Here is a 13,614-nt window from a genome sequence, read left to right on the forward strand (position 1 = left end):
TAAGCCCCAAAAGTTATAACGAAAAATTTAACAAAAAGTTACGAAAAACAAAAAAAATACTAAAATTATGACCAAAAGCCAAAAAAAAATTCCTAAAGACAAAAAAATACCAAACAGCTTTTTTTTTTCCCTAGACTTAAATGAACTTTGTTAACATTGGTCCATATTTTATACTTTTATGATTCTTCTCGTCGAGACAAATGATTAGCTCCAAAAATGACGACGAAAAACTCAACAAAAAATACAATAAATAAATAAATTTTAACAAAAAAAGCCGGAAGAATGGAGCCTTACCGGTAGCGATTTGTATGTAGACAAGCAAAACTCACAAGATATTTAATGTAAACGACAAACTAAATAGAGAAAAATGGGTAATGCTTGTATTCAACTCAAAGTGCCACTCCATTCCCTTTGGACCGTCAAATTTTCCAAGTGGGAGCAAATGCAATAATATGCAGGGTGAAAAACGTGCATATTTAAAAGGGCATTGAGGGAAAAAGTGAGTTTTTTTTTTTTTTTTGAAAACCGATTTTTTTTTTTTTTAATTAGAAACGGTAGAATAGTACAAGTAGAATTACATCAAACGGGATATAAGCATACAATTATAGAAAGTACAGCCTATTAAGAAAACAAATTACTTCGCAGAGACAAATGATAAGCCCCAAAAATTACGACGAAAAGTTCAACAAAAAGTTACGAAAAGTAAAAAAATACTAAAACTATGACCGAAAGCAAAAAAAAAAAAAAAATTCCTAAAGACAGAAAAAATACCAAATAACTATTTTATTTTTCCCTAAAGTGTCGACTTAAATGAACTTTGTCAATATTGATCCATATTTTTATACTTTTTTGATTCTTCTCGTCGAGACAAATGATTAGTCTCAAAAATTACGACGAAAAAATCAAAAAAAATACCAAAAAAAAACAAAAACAAAAAAGTGAGAAAGAATGGAGCGTTAACTTACCGGTAGCGATTTGTATGTAGACAAGCAAAACTCACAAGATATTTAAGGTAAACGACAAACTAAATAGAGAAAAATGAGTATATAGGCTTGTATTCAACTCAAAGTGCCACTCCATTCCCTTTGGACCGTCAATTTTCCAATTGGGAGCAAATGCAATAATATGCAGGGTGAAAAATGTGCATATTTTAAAGGGCATTGAGGGAAAAAGTGAGATTTTTTATTTTTATTTTTTAAAAACCAAAATTTTTTAATTAGAAATGGTAGAATAGTACAAGTAAAATTACATCAAACGGGATATAAGCATACAATTATACTTGAAAGTATAGGATGTTGAGTAAGGTCGAGAGGAATCGGAAAAGTAAAAAATTGACTTTTACACAAATATTTTGAGAAATATCCCAGAAAAAATCCAAAAATTGACTTTTTAAGTTTTTCTTTGGATATTTCCCAAAATACTTGTATAAAAGTCATAATTTTTTATTTTTTCGATTCTTCTCATCCTTACTCACTCATATTTCCCAAAAATTGGCGTAAAACTAACAAATGCCAAAAAAAAATTGAACAAGTTTGAACCAAAAAATTATTCTGCATAAGTTAATCACTAACGTAAATACCCCCGAAAACAAATAACCTCGCACACAAGAAACAATTAATCTTTTGCTTTTGACAATGGTTGTCCCTCGATCTCCCATAAGCAAGTGTACAATGGTGGCAAACTATACTAACTCCAACCGATTTTAAAAAGAAGAAGTATTAGTTCTGATTTATTGAAGCATTTTATGGGTACACGAAAATGTGTATTCCAAATTGTGTTGGGCTTCCTGTGCTCCCAGTTTGGGGCGCTTGTGGTGTTGGGCCGGCGTGGTTCCCCCTTCTGGCAGCTCTGTCCGGCGACCGGTGGTGCTCCACAGTCCGATGTCCCACTCGGCGATTCTAGATCTGTTCTGCTCGGGGCCAGCGTCGAGGTAATAAGGTGTACAGTTCGGGGTGGGATTTTCCATTTGTTTGTTTTCGTTTTTTTTCCCGATTGTCAGTCCGATGGTCTTTCGATCTAGGTCCTCCTAGATTTGGCCTGTGCTGGTCTGCGTTTCCCCCAGGTCTGACGGTTGGGTGGTGGGCACAATAAGCTTTTTAGGTTCCAATGTTGGCCAGTTTTGAGGGTGGCTGTGGTCGGCAGCTATTGCGGTGGTGTTATGGCGATTTTTGGGCAGTGGCAATAGTGTGGTCTCTGTTGGGGGTCTTCGTATCAGCTCCAGTTGGTCTCGCCCGCGTTTCTCTTTTCTCTGGGCCGTCAACGGCAGATCGAGGGTGAAGGGAGGTCTAGTCTCGGCATTGGGCCTGTCGGGGCGGTCGCTCCGGTCATGGTGGTTTGTCCATGGGAGCAGTCTTCCTCTACGCTTGTTTTTGTTCGTTATTTGAGTACATCTGTTTTATTGTGTAATGGTTTGTACATCCGTTTTAAATTATTCTACATAAGTTAATCACTACCGTAAACACCCCTAAAAACAAATAACCTCGCAAACAAAAAACAATTAATCTTTTGCTTTTGACAAGGGGTGTCCCTCGATCTCCCACAAGCAAGTGTACAATGGTGGCAAACTATGCTAACTCCAGCCGATTAAAAAAAAAAAGTATTAGTTCCGATTTATTGAAGCATTTTATGAGTACACGAGAATGTGTACACCAAATTGTGTAGGATCCACCACCCACCCCAAGTTGTATACAAATTATACGAGCTGTTCAATTTGCTGCTAAGGCACTAATGTCAAAGAAGTGTCTGGTAAAAAATCTAACCTCGGTATTTTAATGCTGCAAAAAATTAGCTTGCGACACGTGCTACGCAAGTGCTAAATATCAATCAGAATTTGGATCATTAGCTTCGGACACGTGCTAAAACTGATTTGGACAACTAATTATTTCAACTCAAAGTGCCACTCCATTCCCTTTGGACCGTCAATTTTCCAATTGGGAGCAAATGCAATAATATGCAGGGTGAAAAATGTGCATATTTTAAAGGGCATTGAGGGAAAAAGTGAGATTTTTTATTTTTATTTTTTGATAACCGAGTTTTTTTTTATAATTAGAAACGATAAAGTAGTACAAATAGAATTACATCAAACGGGATATAAACATACAATTATAGAAAGTATAGCCTATTACGAAAACAACTAACCTCGCAGACGATAAATAATTAATCTTTTGCTTTTGACAATGGGTGTCCCTCGATCTCCCGCGAGCAAGTGTACAATGGTAGCCAACTGTGCTAACTCCAACAGATTAAAAAAAGAGTGAGGGATCATATCCAAAATTTGACCATATTTGTAAAGGTAAAACTTGGGATTAGTTCCGATTAATTGAAGCATTCTATGGATATATCAAAATGTGTACACTAAATTATGTAGGACCCACCTCGAGTTCTATACAAATTATACGAGCTATTCAATTTGTTGCTAAGGTACTAATGTCAAAGAAGTGTCTGGTAAAAAATCTAGCTCCGATATTTTAGTACTGTAGAAAATTAGAGTGGGACACGTGCTACGCAAATATCAATCAGAATTTGGATCATCGACGAATTATTATAATGCCTACAAAATTGGTAGAACATTACTTTAAAATTTACTGATTTGGACTACTAATTATTGTAGTATGTGTTTTCTTTTTCATCTCCATCGATCGGTCGCTCTATTAAGAGATCAAGAGGAAAAGATAATTTTTTTAAACAACTGTGTTATTCACACAGATAATTGCACAGATCGTGCACAATTTTTTGTTTGGGGCCCACCTCGGATCCCACACAAAAATTCGAGTTGTTCATTAAATGTAAAACATTTTTTTAAGATGTCCTGCGAAAAATCAGCTAAATCCAATACTTATTATAGGTGCTCGATTTAATTATCTAACTTTTCATTCGGAATTCAAGATAATGAAAAATTAGATAATTAGATCAAGTAACTATAGGTATCGGATTGAGCTGATTTTTTGCGGGAGCCCTTAAAAAATGTTTTATATTTAATGAACGGATCGAATTATTTGTGTGAAACCCGGAGTGAGCCCCACACAAAAATCTGTGTGAAATAAGTCTGTGTCAACAGACTCAGGGGGTGTTTTCGGTAGTGAAAATTTTGTAGATTTTTATTTGTGGTAGAGAAGTTGTTACGTGTTTCCGGTAGTGAATAAATTGTTAAATAATGTCAAGTTGTTTCCGATAGTGAATAAATTGATAGGTTTGTGAGTAGAGTTACTGTAGCAATTTTTTTTTTTCGTTGACAGAAACTTTTTTCTTAGTGGAAACAAGATGGTAAAATGTTGAAACTTTTTTGTTAGTGAAAATGATATGGTAAAATGCGTTAAGTTTTTAGTATTTTTTATTAGTGAAAACGGGTTTAAAGATCTCTCTTACATCACGTGCAATCACCGAGACAGGATCCTCTATGCTAAGAGGTTTTTCGGTTGTTGGATTTAAAACATAAAAAAAAAAACAAAAAGTTACACAATCCAACGATTGAAAAATCCCTTAGCACAGAGGCACAGAAATTTTCGGAACAAAAGAAATTAGACCCTGCAACCACCACCAACATTGCCAATAACACCATAGCCATTCCTTCAAAATCAATACCGTCAATAATATCATCTTTCATAGCAAAACAATTACTATTCTCACTCAGCATCGTCGGTCGCCTCCGTGATCACATTTTTACCTTTTTTCCCATCAAATTCCCATCAAATTAGCTCACATATATAGTAATATTTAAATTCAATTTGCGCTGCCAATTTCATCCATCAGTAATTGGATTACTATACTTTTTCAAGTTCATTCGATTAAATGAAAAGTATTTTGGATTCTAGTATTGTTTTATATATTAAACCTGTTATTACTTTTTGATATCGTGGTTCCCACGGACCCCTATTCTTTAAATGCTAATTATATCTTGCGGTCGTGTTCGTGTTCTCTGATATGTAATACTCCAACATTATTCATTATTGTGGATCCCACAAGTTTCACTTCATGTGAGACGATCAAAATTCAACTAACAATTAACTAAATTAACTTTTTTTGTAATACACAAATAAAGATGTAGTATGTAATGTTGCATTATTTATTGTCTTAGGTTCCACGAAACCAGCTTTATTAATGCTATAATATAATATGTTTTAAATATTATTTTGTACTTATGTGGTCAAAAATTTAACTAACAGTTAACCAAATTTAACTTTTTTGAAGTCCGTAAATGACTTGATAACTCAGATACGTGTTGTAAAAATAGCACTTGTGATCGTACTTTGTCCCAACCTTGATGATGCCTTGTCCCAACCTTTTACAAAGACAAAAAATAACTGCGAAGAACAATGTTATGGTGACAGATTTGAACACACGCATCGCATGACTCCGAACACATTTGTATCTAGACATTTGTTTCTCAATTACGGACATAGACCTGCAACATAGTCGATGCGCATGTACTGCATGGACTCCACAAGATGCAGCCATGCATATCGGATGGGTCCAAACACATCTATGTTCTAGCTGCAAATTTTACCTCTATGATCATGCAGTCACCAAGGACAACTTGGTGCAACTTCCCTTCCTCACCAAGACCAAAGGCATCCTAGGGCTGCAAACGAGCCAACTAACATGAATGAAGATTGCTTGGGCTCAAGCTAGCTCGTACTGTATTTGTGGAACCTTGTCTAAACTCGATTTTTCCATCAATGGTCCTAGCTGGAACTTGAGTTCAAGTTCAAAAAATAAAAATAAAAATCTCATATTGCCAATCTCTTCCATTTCCCTTACTGATTTCAGAAACAAAATAGCATTTACAGCCCACTATACCCCACTTTTTCCTGCATTCCATCAACCTCAGCCCTCAGGTTCTCAATCATCTCATAAACAGAAAAGAGAGAGAGAGGAAACAATGCTATGTGTGAAATTTTGTAGCAAATAAAATAAGATGAAGAACAAATCAGGTTCTATTACAAAACAGGTAACAGACAGCAACCAGTATCTCTGAATGCGTTGTAAGGAGGAAAAAACAACACAGGATAAATGGAAGTACCAATAAATCTCCAACAGGGAAAAGGAGAACTCGGGGCGAAAAAAAAATACTAGTAAAGAATCATACTGCTTGAATTGAGACTATAGTTATTGATTTGACACAAACCCATTTGATCAGAGAGCGTATTTTCCTCTAGGCCACAGCTGGCATGTCCTTGAGCCAAGCATCCAAAGGCTTACCGATCGCGTACACGATGAACCCGATTTCTCTCAGCTTCTCTGCGTTCACGATGTTCCTCCCATCGAAAACAAAAGCAGGTTTCTGCATGTTATCGTATATCTTCTGATAATCAAGAGTCTTGAACTCGTCCCACTCTGTGAGAATGCAAATTCCATGAGCATCCTTTGTTGCCTCATAGGCGTCCCAAACCACGCTGACTTGCTTCACGGTGGTGGGGCTCATCGGTTGAAGGTGAAGAGGGTGGTCCCAGTCGAACTTGTTCATTGTGAGATCCCTCTGGATTTGATCCTCTGTGACTTGAGGATCATATATGCTCAGTCGGGCCTTGTCACCCAATAGCCCCTTGCACACATCTATGGCAGGGGTCTCTCTGGTGTCACCTGTATCCTTCTTGAATGCGAAACCCATAATGGCAATCTTCTTGTTTGAGACAGTGTTGAACATAGAGGCAACAACACGGTTCACAAAGCGGCTTTTCTGATAGTCGTTGATCTTGATCACTTGTTTCCAATATTCCGCGACTTCCGGAAGGCCGTTGCACTCGCAAATATAAACAAGGTTCAAGATATCCTTTTGGAAGCAAGAGCCACCGAAACCGACACTAGAATTCAAGAACTTGGGCCCGATCCTAGTGTCCTTACCCACAGCATATGACACCTCTGTCACATCCGCTCCGGTTGCCTCACAAAGAGCTGACATGGCATTAACGGATGAGATCCTCTGGGCCAAGAAAGCATTGGCAGCGAGCTTAGATAGCTCTGCAGACCATAGATTGGTGCAGATGATGCGGTCCTCTGGGACCCAGTGAGCATAAACAGCCTTCAATGCTTGGATTGCCTTTTGGCCATCTGGGGTTTCCCTTCCTCCAATGAGAACACGGTCAGGTCCAAAAAGATCTTCAATTGCAGTACCCTCAGCAAGGAACTCTGGGTTCGAGAGGATCTGAAACTTAATTCCCTTGCTGTTGTGGGTCAGAATTTTCTCTATTGCCTCAGCTGTTTTGACAGGGACTGTCGATTTCTCAACAACAATCTTATCGGATTTCGACACGTCAGCAATCATGCGAGCCGCGCTCTCCCAGTATGTGAGATCTGCAGCTTTGCCTGCTCCAAGGCCCCTGGTCTTGGTTGGCGTATTGACAGAAACGAATACTATGTCAGCTTCGCATACATGTTTCTCAACATCAGTGCTGAAGAAGAGGTTCTTCCCTCGACACTGCTTCACCACATCATCAAGACCTGGCTCGTATATGGGGAGCTGATCACTGTTCCAGGCTGTGATCCGAGGCACAGAAATGTCAACTACGGCCACTTCAATGTCTGGGCACTTGAGCGCTATGACTGCCATGGTAGGGCCCCCAACATAACCAGCTCCAATGCAGCAAATCTTCACCATTTTCCTTCTCTAGTATAGAACCTGAACAAAGAAATTAAAATAAGTATAGTTCAAGCCCAACTACAGTTACAACAACATATAACAAATTCACTCCATGAGGACATAGTCAGATCACAAATCACGTGTTGGAGACAAACGACTAATCCATCTGTAAGAATATTTTTTTCTCATTGACTTCTGAAATTACCTTCTTTTACTTATTCACATATTTATCTCCACTATTTGTAGATAATAGTAGGGTCAATCCTAACGTCCTATAAATCACTAGCTCGTTCGTTGAGCATGGCAAAGCCTTTCCCCATACATATAATGTTTATGTACTCTGAAAGCATGCTCATATTAATTACTAATATACTCATTGACGACTGACATACAAGGGCAGGGAATGAAATGGACAAAGGCATGAAATGCATTCACAAAATTTGCATATAACTTGTTGATCACAATGAAACATGTACTTGTTAAATTAGGATCCACTTCACATAAGAATAATGAAACACACAACAAAAAACGTGAGGCTTTTTGGATAACTAACAATAGTCCTATTAGTTCCACTACAAAACAATACAGCTTCTGTTTTGAGTCCTAGCCAAGGTTTTAAGTATCAACCGCTACAATATGTAACAGTTTTTGAGCATTCCAATGCTGTTACACCACGATATACATATACCGGTGAAATGGAAAAAATCACATGCATGTCGGCCAATTCCCATTACGTAGTGGTCCTTTTCCGATTCACAGACAGGTTTATAGCCGTTACGGCCAAGTAAGCACTCAAATTTTTTTTCCGGCAAAAATGATTTTGCAAATTCACTAAAGATATCTGTGATGTATCATCTGATACTTCCGATACCGTTACACCGCAAATGCTACCGTGACATGTCACAATACCGTTATAACACCTTGGTCCTAGTACTCAGATCGACACAAATTTTGGTGTAAAGATTTCACAATACCAGAATTGGACCAAAAGACACAACCTTTCCCAAAACTCCCAACGAATTCTCTCATTCGATCAGATCTAACAAGGCAACGCTTTATTTTCTTGAACAAGCTAACAAGACAACACTTGATCCAAGGCTGTTTTGTGATTGACGAACACTAACACTTTAAATGGGGCTAAAATCTTCAGGACACCTACAGAATTGCAGATCAAGCACTAAACTACAGAAATGTCAACAGATCTGAAGAAGATCCTAACTGAAAAAATAACACACATACACAAACGATCCGTCGTTTTCCCAATCGCACACAACTCCTCGAAACTTAAAAAAACCAATACGTCAATGTAAAAATGATCGAATCAAAACCATCTCCGTAATTCACCAAATACGTACTAATAACGTGTTTGAATCTTCGAATCAGAAGATACATAAATAAGTGCGTGCGTGTATAAGGATTGATGTCCGTAAACGACCATTACGATTCTGTGGAATAAATTGCAGATCGAAGTTGGAAAATGGAAATGGAAACTTACCTCCTCCTTTGGAAGATCAAGAGAGAGAGAGTATGCTTATGAGCTCGTGTGTGAGAGAGAGAGGGGAGACCAACTAACTATGGAATAAAAAGGGCAGGAAAAGTGTTTATATACCCGTTGTGCGTCCTAGATCTACCCCGCGAAAGACGTTTTTACCCCAGGAGTTATCTGGATGTGGAAAGCTCAACGCACCACCGGCACCTATAATTGGCGGGCCAACAGCAAGGGTAAATTGAGGAAAACGTAAAAAATAGTGAAAAAAGAAAGTGTAGAACTCGAGAAGTTTTTGGGCGCCAGGCGGGCACATGTACCCCGTCGACGATTCCAACTGTCCAAATGTGTTTTAGATAATTTAATTTTAAAAGAGAGAATGATCGTGTGAAGGGAGAAAAAGAGAGGGCATAAATTTGAATCGTCCAAAACGCATTTGAACAACTAAAACCGCCAATGAATACCACCACGTAAAAAATAGCGACCTGGAGACCCTGCCAAGCAGGGGTGCTTGGCAGGGGTGCCGAGCACATCTCGGCCGTCCAAAAGTGTTTTGGACGGTCCAGATGTAAAGGTACCGAACGGATTTAAAAAAAAAGAAAGGAAAAGGAAAAAGATGTTTCGATCCGGGCCGTTGATTCCGAGATGAATGGCTGGATTGGCCGCTCGGCACCTGCTTGGCAGGGGTGCCGCTCGGCAGGGTCCCCGGGTCCACGTAATAGCCTCTCAGCACAAAAAATTCTCCTAGAATTCTAGGCATGGGCCGTATTGAGGGTATATATTCTACGCGTTTTTAATGTTTGAGACGTATGCACGATCTCGGTCCCTTCGTTGACGGTGCCTAAACGTGACGACCGGCGGGATATCGTGGTCCACCCATTGTTTGTGGTGCGAATCAGCCTGGTTTGGCTTCACTTGTTTATTACTACTTCCTCTCAATTTAATAATTTCTCGTTCTATTCTAATCGATTAAAAAATTAGTTATATTTTAAATTGGTAATAAATTTTATATATGATATAAATCTTAGTATTTGATAAATCTCGATTAGTTTTATAATACAATATTTTTAAAATTACATAAAATATTGTAAGTTAAAAAAATATAATCAATTAAAAAGTGACACGAATCTCAAAAAAGCTGTTAAATTGGGACGGAGAGAGTAGTATTTTTTCACATGAATTATTAATTTCGCATCAAATTTTTTTAAGATCATTGATTTGTTTCGATGATAGGACTCGGAAAAAAAAATTGAATCAATACAAAAATAAGCAAAAAAAATCTATCTTCTTTGCTTAATCTTGTCTCTTTTTTTTAAAAAAAAAAATTGAGTTTGGATCATAATTTTTACTTTTTCGATTCTTCTCGTCAAGACGAACTAATAATACACAAAAATTTGAAGTGAAACTAACAAATGCAAAAAAAAAAGTTTAATAAAGACAAAAAAAAAAAAAAAAAAACCCTAAGTGGCTTATAAAGCCAAATGAGGCTGAAATATTGTGAAGAATTAATTCCCTTCTTTTTTAACTCAGGATTTTAGTCACCTTATGCTCACTTCGATCTTTCAATCAAATTCCACCATTTACTAGCGTGGAGCCAAATTAAAAACAGGCTAAAGTCCTATATAGACTTATTCCAAATGCTTTGTTGCGCTTGGAAGGTTTCAAACCTGGAAATTTAAAACAGAGTAAATCCTTAAGTTCTGGTGAAAATCCCTCATGTGAACACGCAACCCCTTTTCATAAATGTGCGTTGTTCATTGGACTGAGTTGTTGAATAGATGATTCATTGAGCTTCAGGATGATTAACAACACGACTCAGGTTATCTTATATAGTGGATCCTATTTTGCACCACATAAGAGTTCATCGCATCAAATGATTTTTTTTTTTTTTTATCTTTTTGTGTAAAATCTCATCAAAAAAGAGATGTAAAACCTCATCAGATGATCTCACCCACTTCTTTTAGTTTTCATTTTAATACAAAAATGCTTTTAGGTCAGCGGATTTTTAAGTGCTGTGTTATGTCACATTTCACATCTTTAGTTGGATGGTGTTGATTGATGGTATAACAAACAAATGACCATGAATAAAAAAAAAAAATCGAATGAGTCACATCATGTTACGTATGTAGGAAAATAAAAATTAGTGCAAATATAGGGTCAAACAACCACCGTAGCAATGCTCATGAAATTCCCGATCGATGGAAATATAAACGGGAAAGACTGGAGATATAATTAGATCTTCATATGCACAGAGTTGCAAATCTCATAAATCTAGTAATAGACTTGGGAATTGAATTCCTCCTCTAAAATTATGTCCATCCAAAATTGAACTAGTATGATTTCACGTTAAATTCAAATTAAGATCTATGAATGTTACCATAAGAGACTGTATGTTTTTTTTCTAAATCGCAATAAGTAAGTCAAAGATAAATTACCACAACCAAAAATTTAGACTTTTTCTTTACGTGGTTACCCTTTTTTTGTTGTTGTTGTTGTTGTGTTGAAAATGTTTTAGTAGTTGCCTATAAGTGCTAGTCTTATTGTTCATCTAATAAACTAAATTATTTGATAACTTGGTATCTGGCCCTATGGACAATCGAATTCGGGAACCAATCTCATTGTTCATTAGCCAAGAACGCCATTAAAATTTTAAGCAAAGTTTCATAAGGACTAATTTGCCATTGTAATTCACTTAATCATCTTCTTGGCCATATAGTGACTAATTATTATGGAGTAGGTTTTTTTTTTTGTCATTCGTTAAACCTAATTTACTCTATCTTAGTCCTAGGGAACTTAGGGAGGGGGATAAGTGCTTACGGGAATAGAACCCTGCCCATGTGCATGAGAGTATAAGGAAGGTATAAACTGCACTTCACTCCACTCCATTTGCGACTAATTAACTCCACTCCACTTGCGACTAATTATTAGTTGACATGATTAAAAACTTGCAATTACAACAAAGCTACTCTAGGTGTGACCAGGCCATGTGCTATTTAAGTCAATGACAAGCATTTCATAAGAAAATATTAGTTGGAGATTATAGTGGTAAACATTTCTATTGAGTACGGATGGAAACTTCAAAACAAAGAATGACTTGCTTAGTGCTCAAAAAGCTTGTTGAGTAAGATCCAAGCCATGTTTGGAAGACTGAAAAAAGGGCAATCGAAAAGGGCCTGTGGAATGATGTCTTCATAAGTATGCCCACAAGTTCAACAGCTGAAAAAGTACACATGCAGTTTAGCACCTGTGAATAATTGACCTCATGAAATTAAATATATTGGACCTTTTTTGAGAGGAAGAATGGCAAGAAATGCATTATAATTTATAAAATTTTAGTAATAAACACACATACCGTGTGCAGTTAGTACAACAAGAAGATCACGAAACTAAGCTAGTGCATACAAGTTCACAAACATTCGCTTCCATAAAAAATACGTCAAACAATGATGATGTGAGTTTCGACAGAAATGTGCATACAATTTGAGATGCTCTCATATATAGGGCCAATCCCGAGTCAAGTGTCACCACTACAAAGACTTGTCCTCGACTTAGTTACCTAATTCTTGACGATGTTGTAACTATACTTTTACAATAACTATACGAAGACTTGTCCTCGACTTAGTTACTTACTCTTAACGATCTGTTTTGTTTGGTTAACAATTTAGAAAGTTATTTTTGAGAGTTGGAATGGTAATGAGCAGGGCCGGCCGGGGGTAAGCCCCGCAAGCCCGCCGGCTCGGGCAACCCCCCGGCAAGGGGCAACCAAAAAAAAAAAAATTGTATATATATATATATATATATATATATAAATTTGAAATCCAACGGAAAAAAATTTAGGGGCATAATCCAAAAAAAATTTACAAATTCAAAAAAAAATTGTAAAGATGTATAGTTTCCACCCACTTCAAAAAAATTATGATACTTGGGAAAATTATGAGGGCAAACAAAAGGTTTTCTATGCCTGGGGTAAATAGGAGATAAAAAAAAAATTAGGAGGGAAAAAATTAATAAGTCAAATTAGAAGGGCATATAACAGATAAAAAGAAAAAAGAGAGAAGGAAACGGAACAGGAATCAGAAGGGCATTTGCCCCCAAATTTTCCATATGTGTCTAAACCTAACTTTGAAGAAAAAAGAAAACCTAACTTTGAAGAAGAAAGAAATACCCTGAAAAGATCAAATAAGTCTTCCATTGAATCTATTGTCCTTCAATTCCTGATCTTTTCCAACAGTTCAACGCCGAGTTGCCGACGCTGATCGAAGTCTTCGTTTGCAAATTGCAAGAGGCAAGAACAGATGCAAGGGACTGGGATTTTTGTTTCTCTTTCTCGCCTTGGTAGTAACGACAATAGACAATAGTAATTAGTGAGTGCACTTCTTTCTTCATTTGAATCTTTTCTTTATTCGATTGAATTGGTTAGTGGAGGAGGAGTGGAGCATAAATGCATAATAAATTAATATAAAAGTGGTAGTAGAGCATAAATGTATAATAAATTCATAGGGGATTGTGACTGTTTTTTTTTTTCATACCTATTTATGCACAATAAATTCAG

At 36.9% G+C, this 13,614-nt stretch overlaps 1 protein-coding gene across 1 annotated transcript; it reads right to left on the bottom strand.

The window, feature by feature from the left end:
- Nucleotides 1-5,886: 5,886 nt before the first annotated feature.
- On the bottom strand, nucleotides 5,887-9,202 carry LOC131302276 (UDP-glucose 6-dehydrogenase 2). The gene is made up of 2 exons (XM_058328826.1): nucleotides 9,072-9,202; nucleotides 5,887-7,615 (listed from the first exon to the last, which is right to left on the bottom strand). Exon 2 carries the CDS (start codon nucleotides 7,592-7,594, stop codon nucleotides 6,152-6,154), a length of 1,443 nt encoding a protein of 480 aa, XP_058184809.1. The 5' UTR covers nucleotides 7,595-7,615; nucleotides 9,072-9,202; the 3' UTR covers nucleotides 5,887-6,151.
- Nucleotides 9,203-13,614: the final 4,412 nt, after the last annotated feature.

This window comes from Rhododendron vialii, chromosome 10a (assembly GCF_030253575.1).
Source record: "Rhododendron vialii isolate Sample 1 chromosome 10a, ASM3025357v1".
NCBI lineage: Eukaryota > Viridiplantae > Streptophyta > Magnoliopsida > Ericales > Ericaceae > Rhododendron > Rhododendron vialii.

What these genes read in the sequence shown, in the direction of transcription:
- LOC131302276 (XM_058328826.1), bottom strand. Translation starts at nt 7,594, where the DNA reads ATGGTGAAGATTTGCTGCATTGGAGCTGGTTATGTTGGGGGCCCTACC.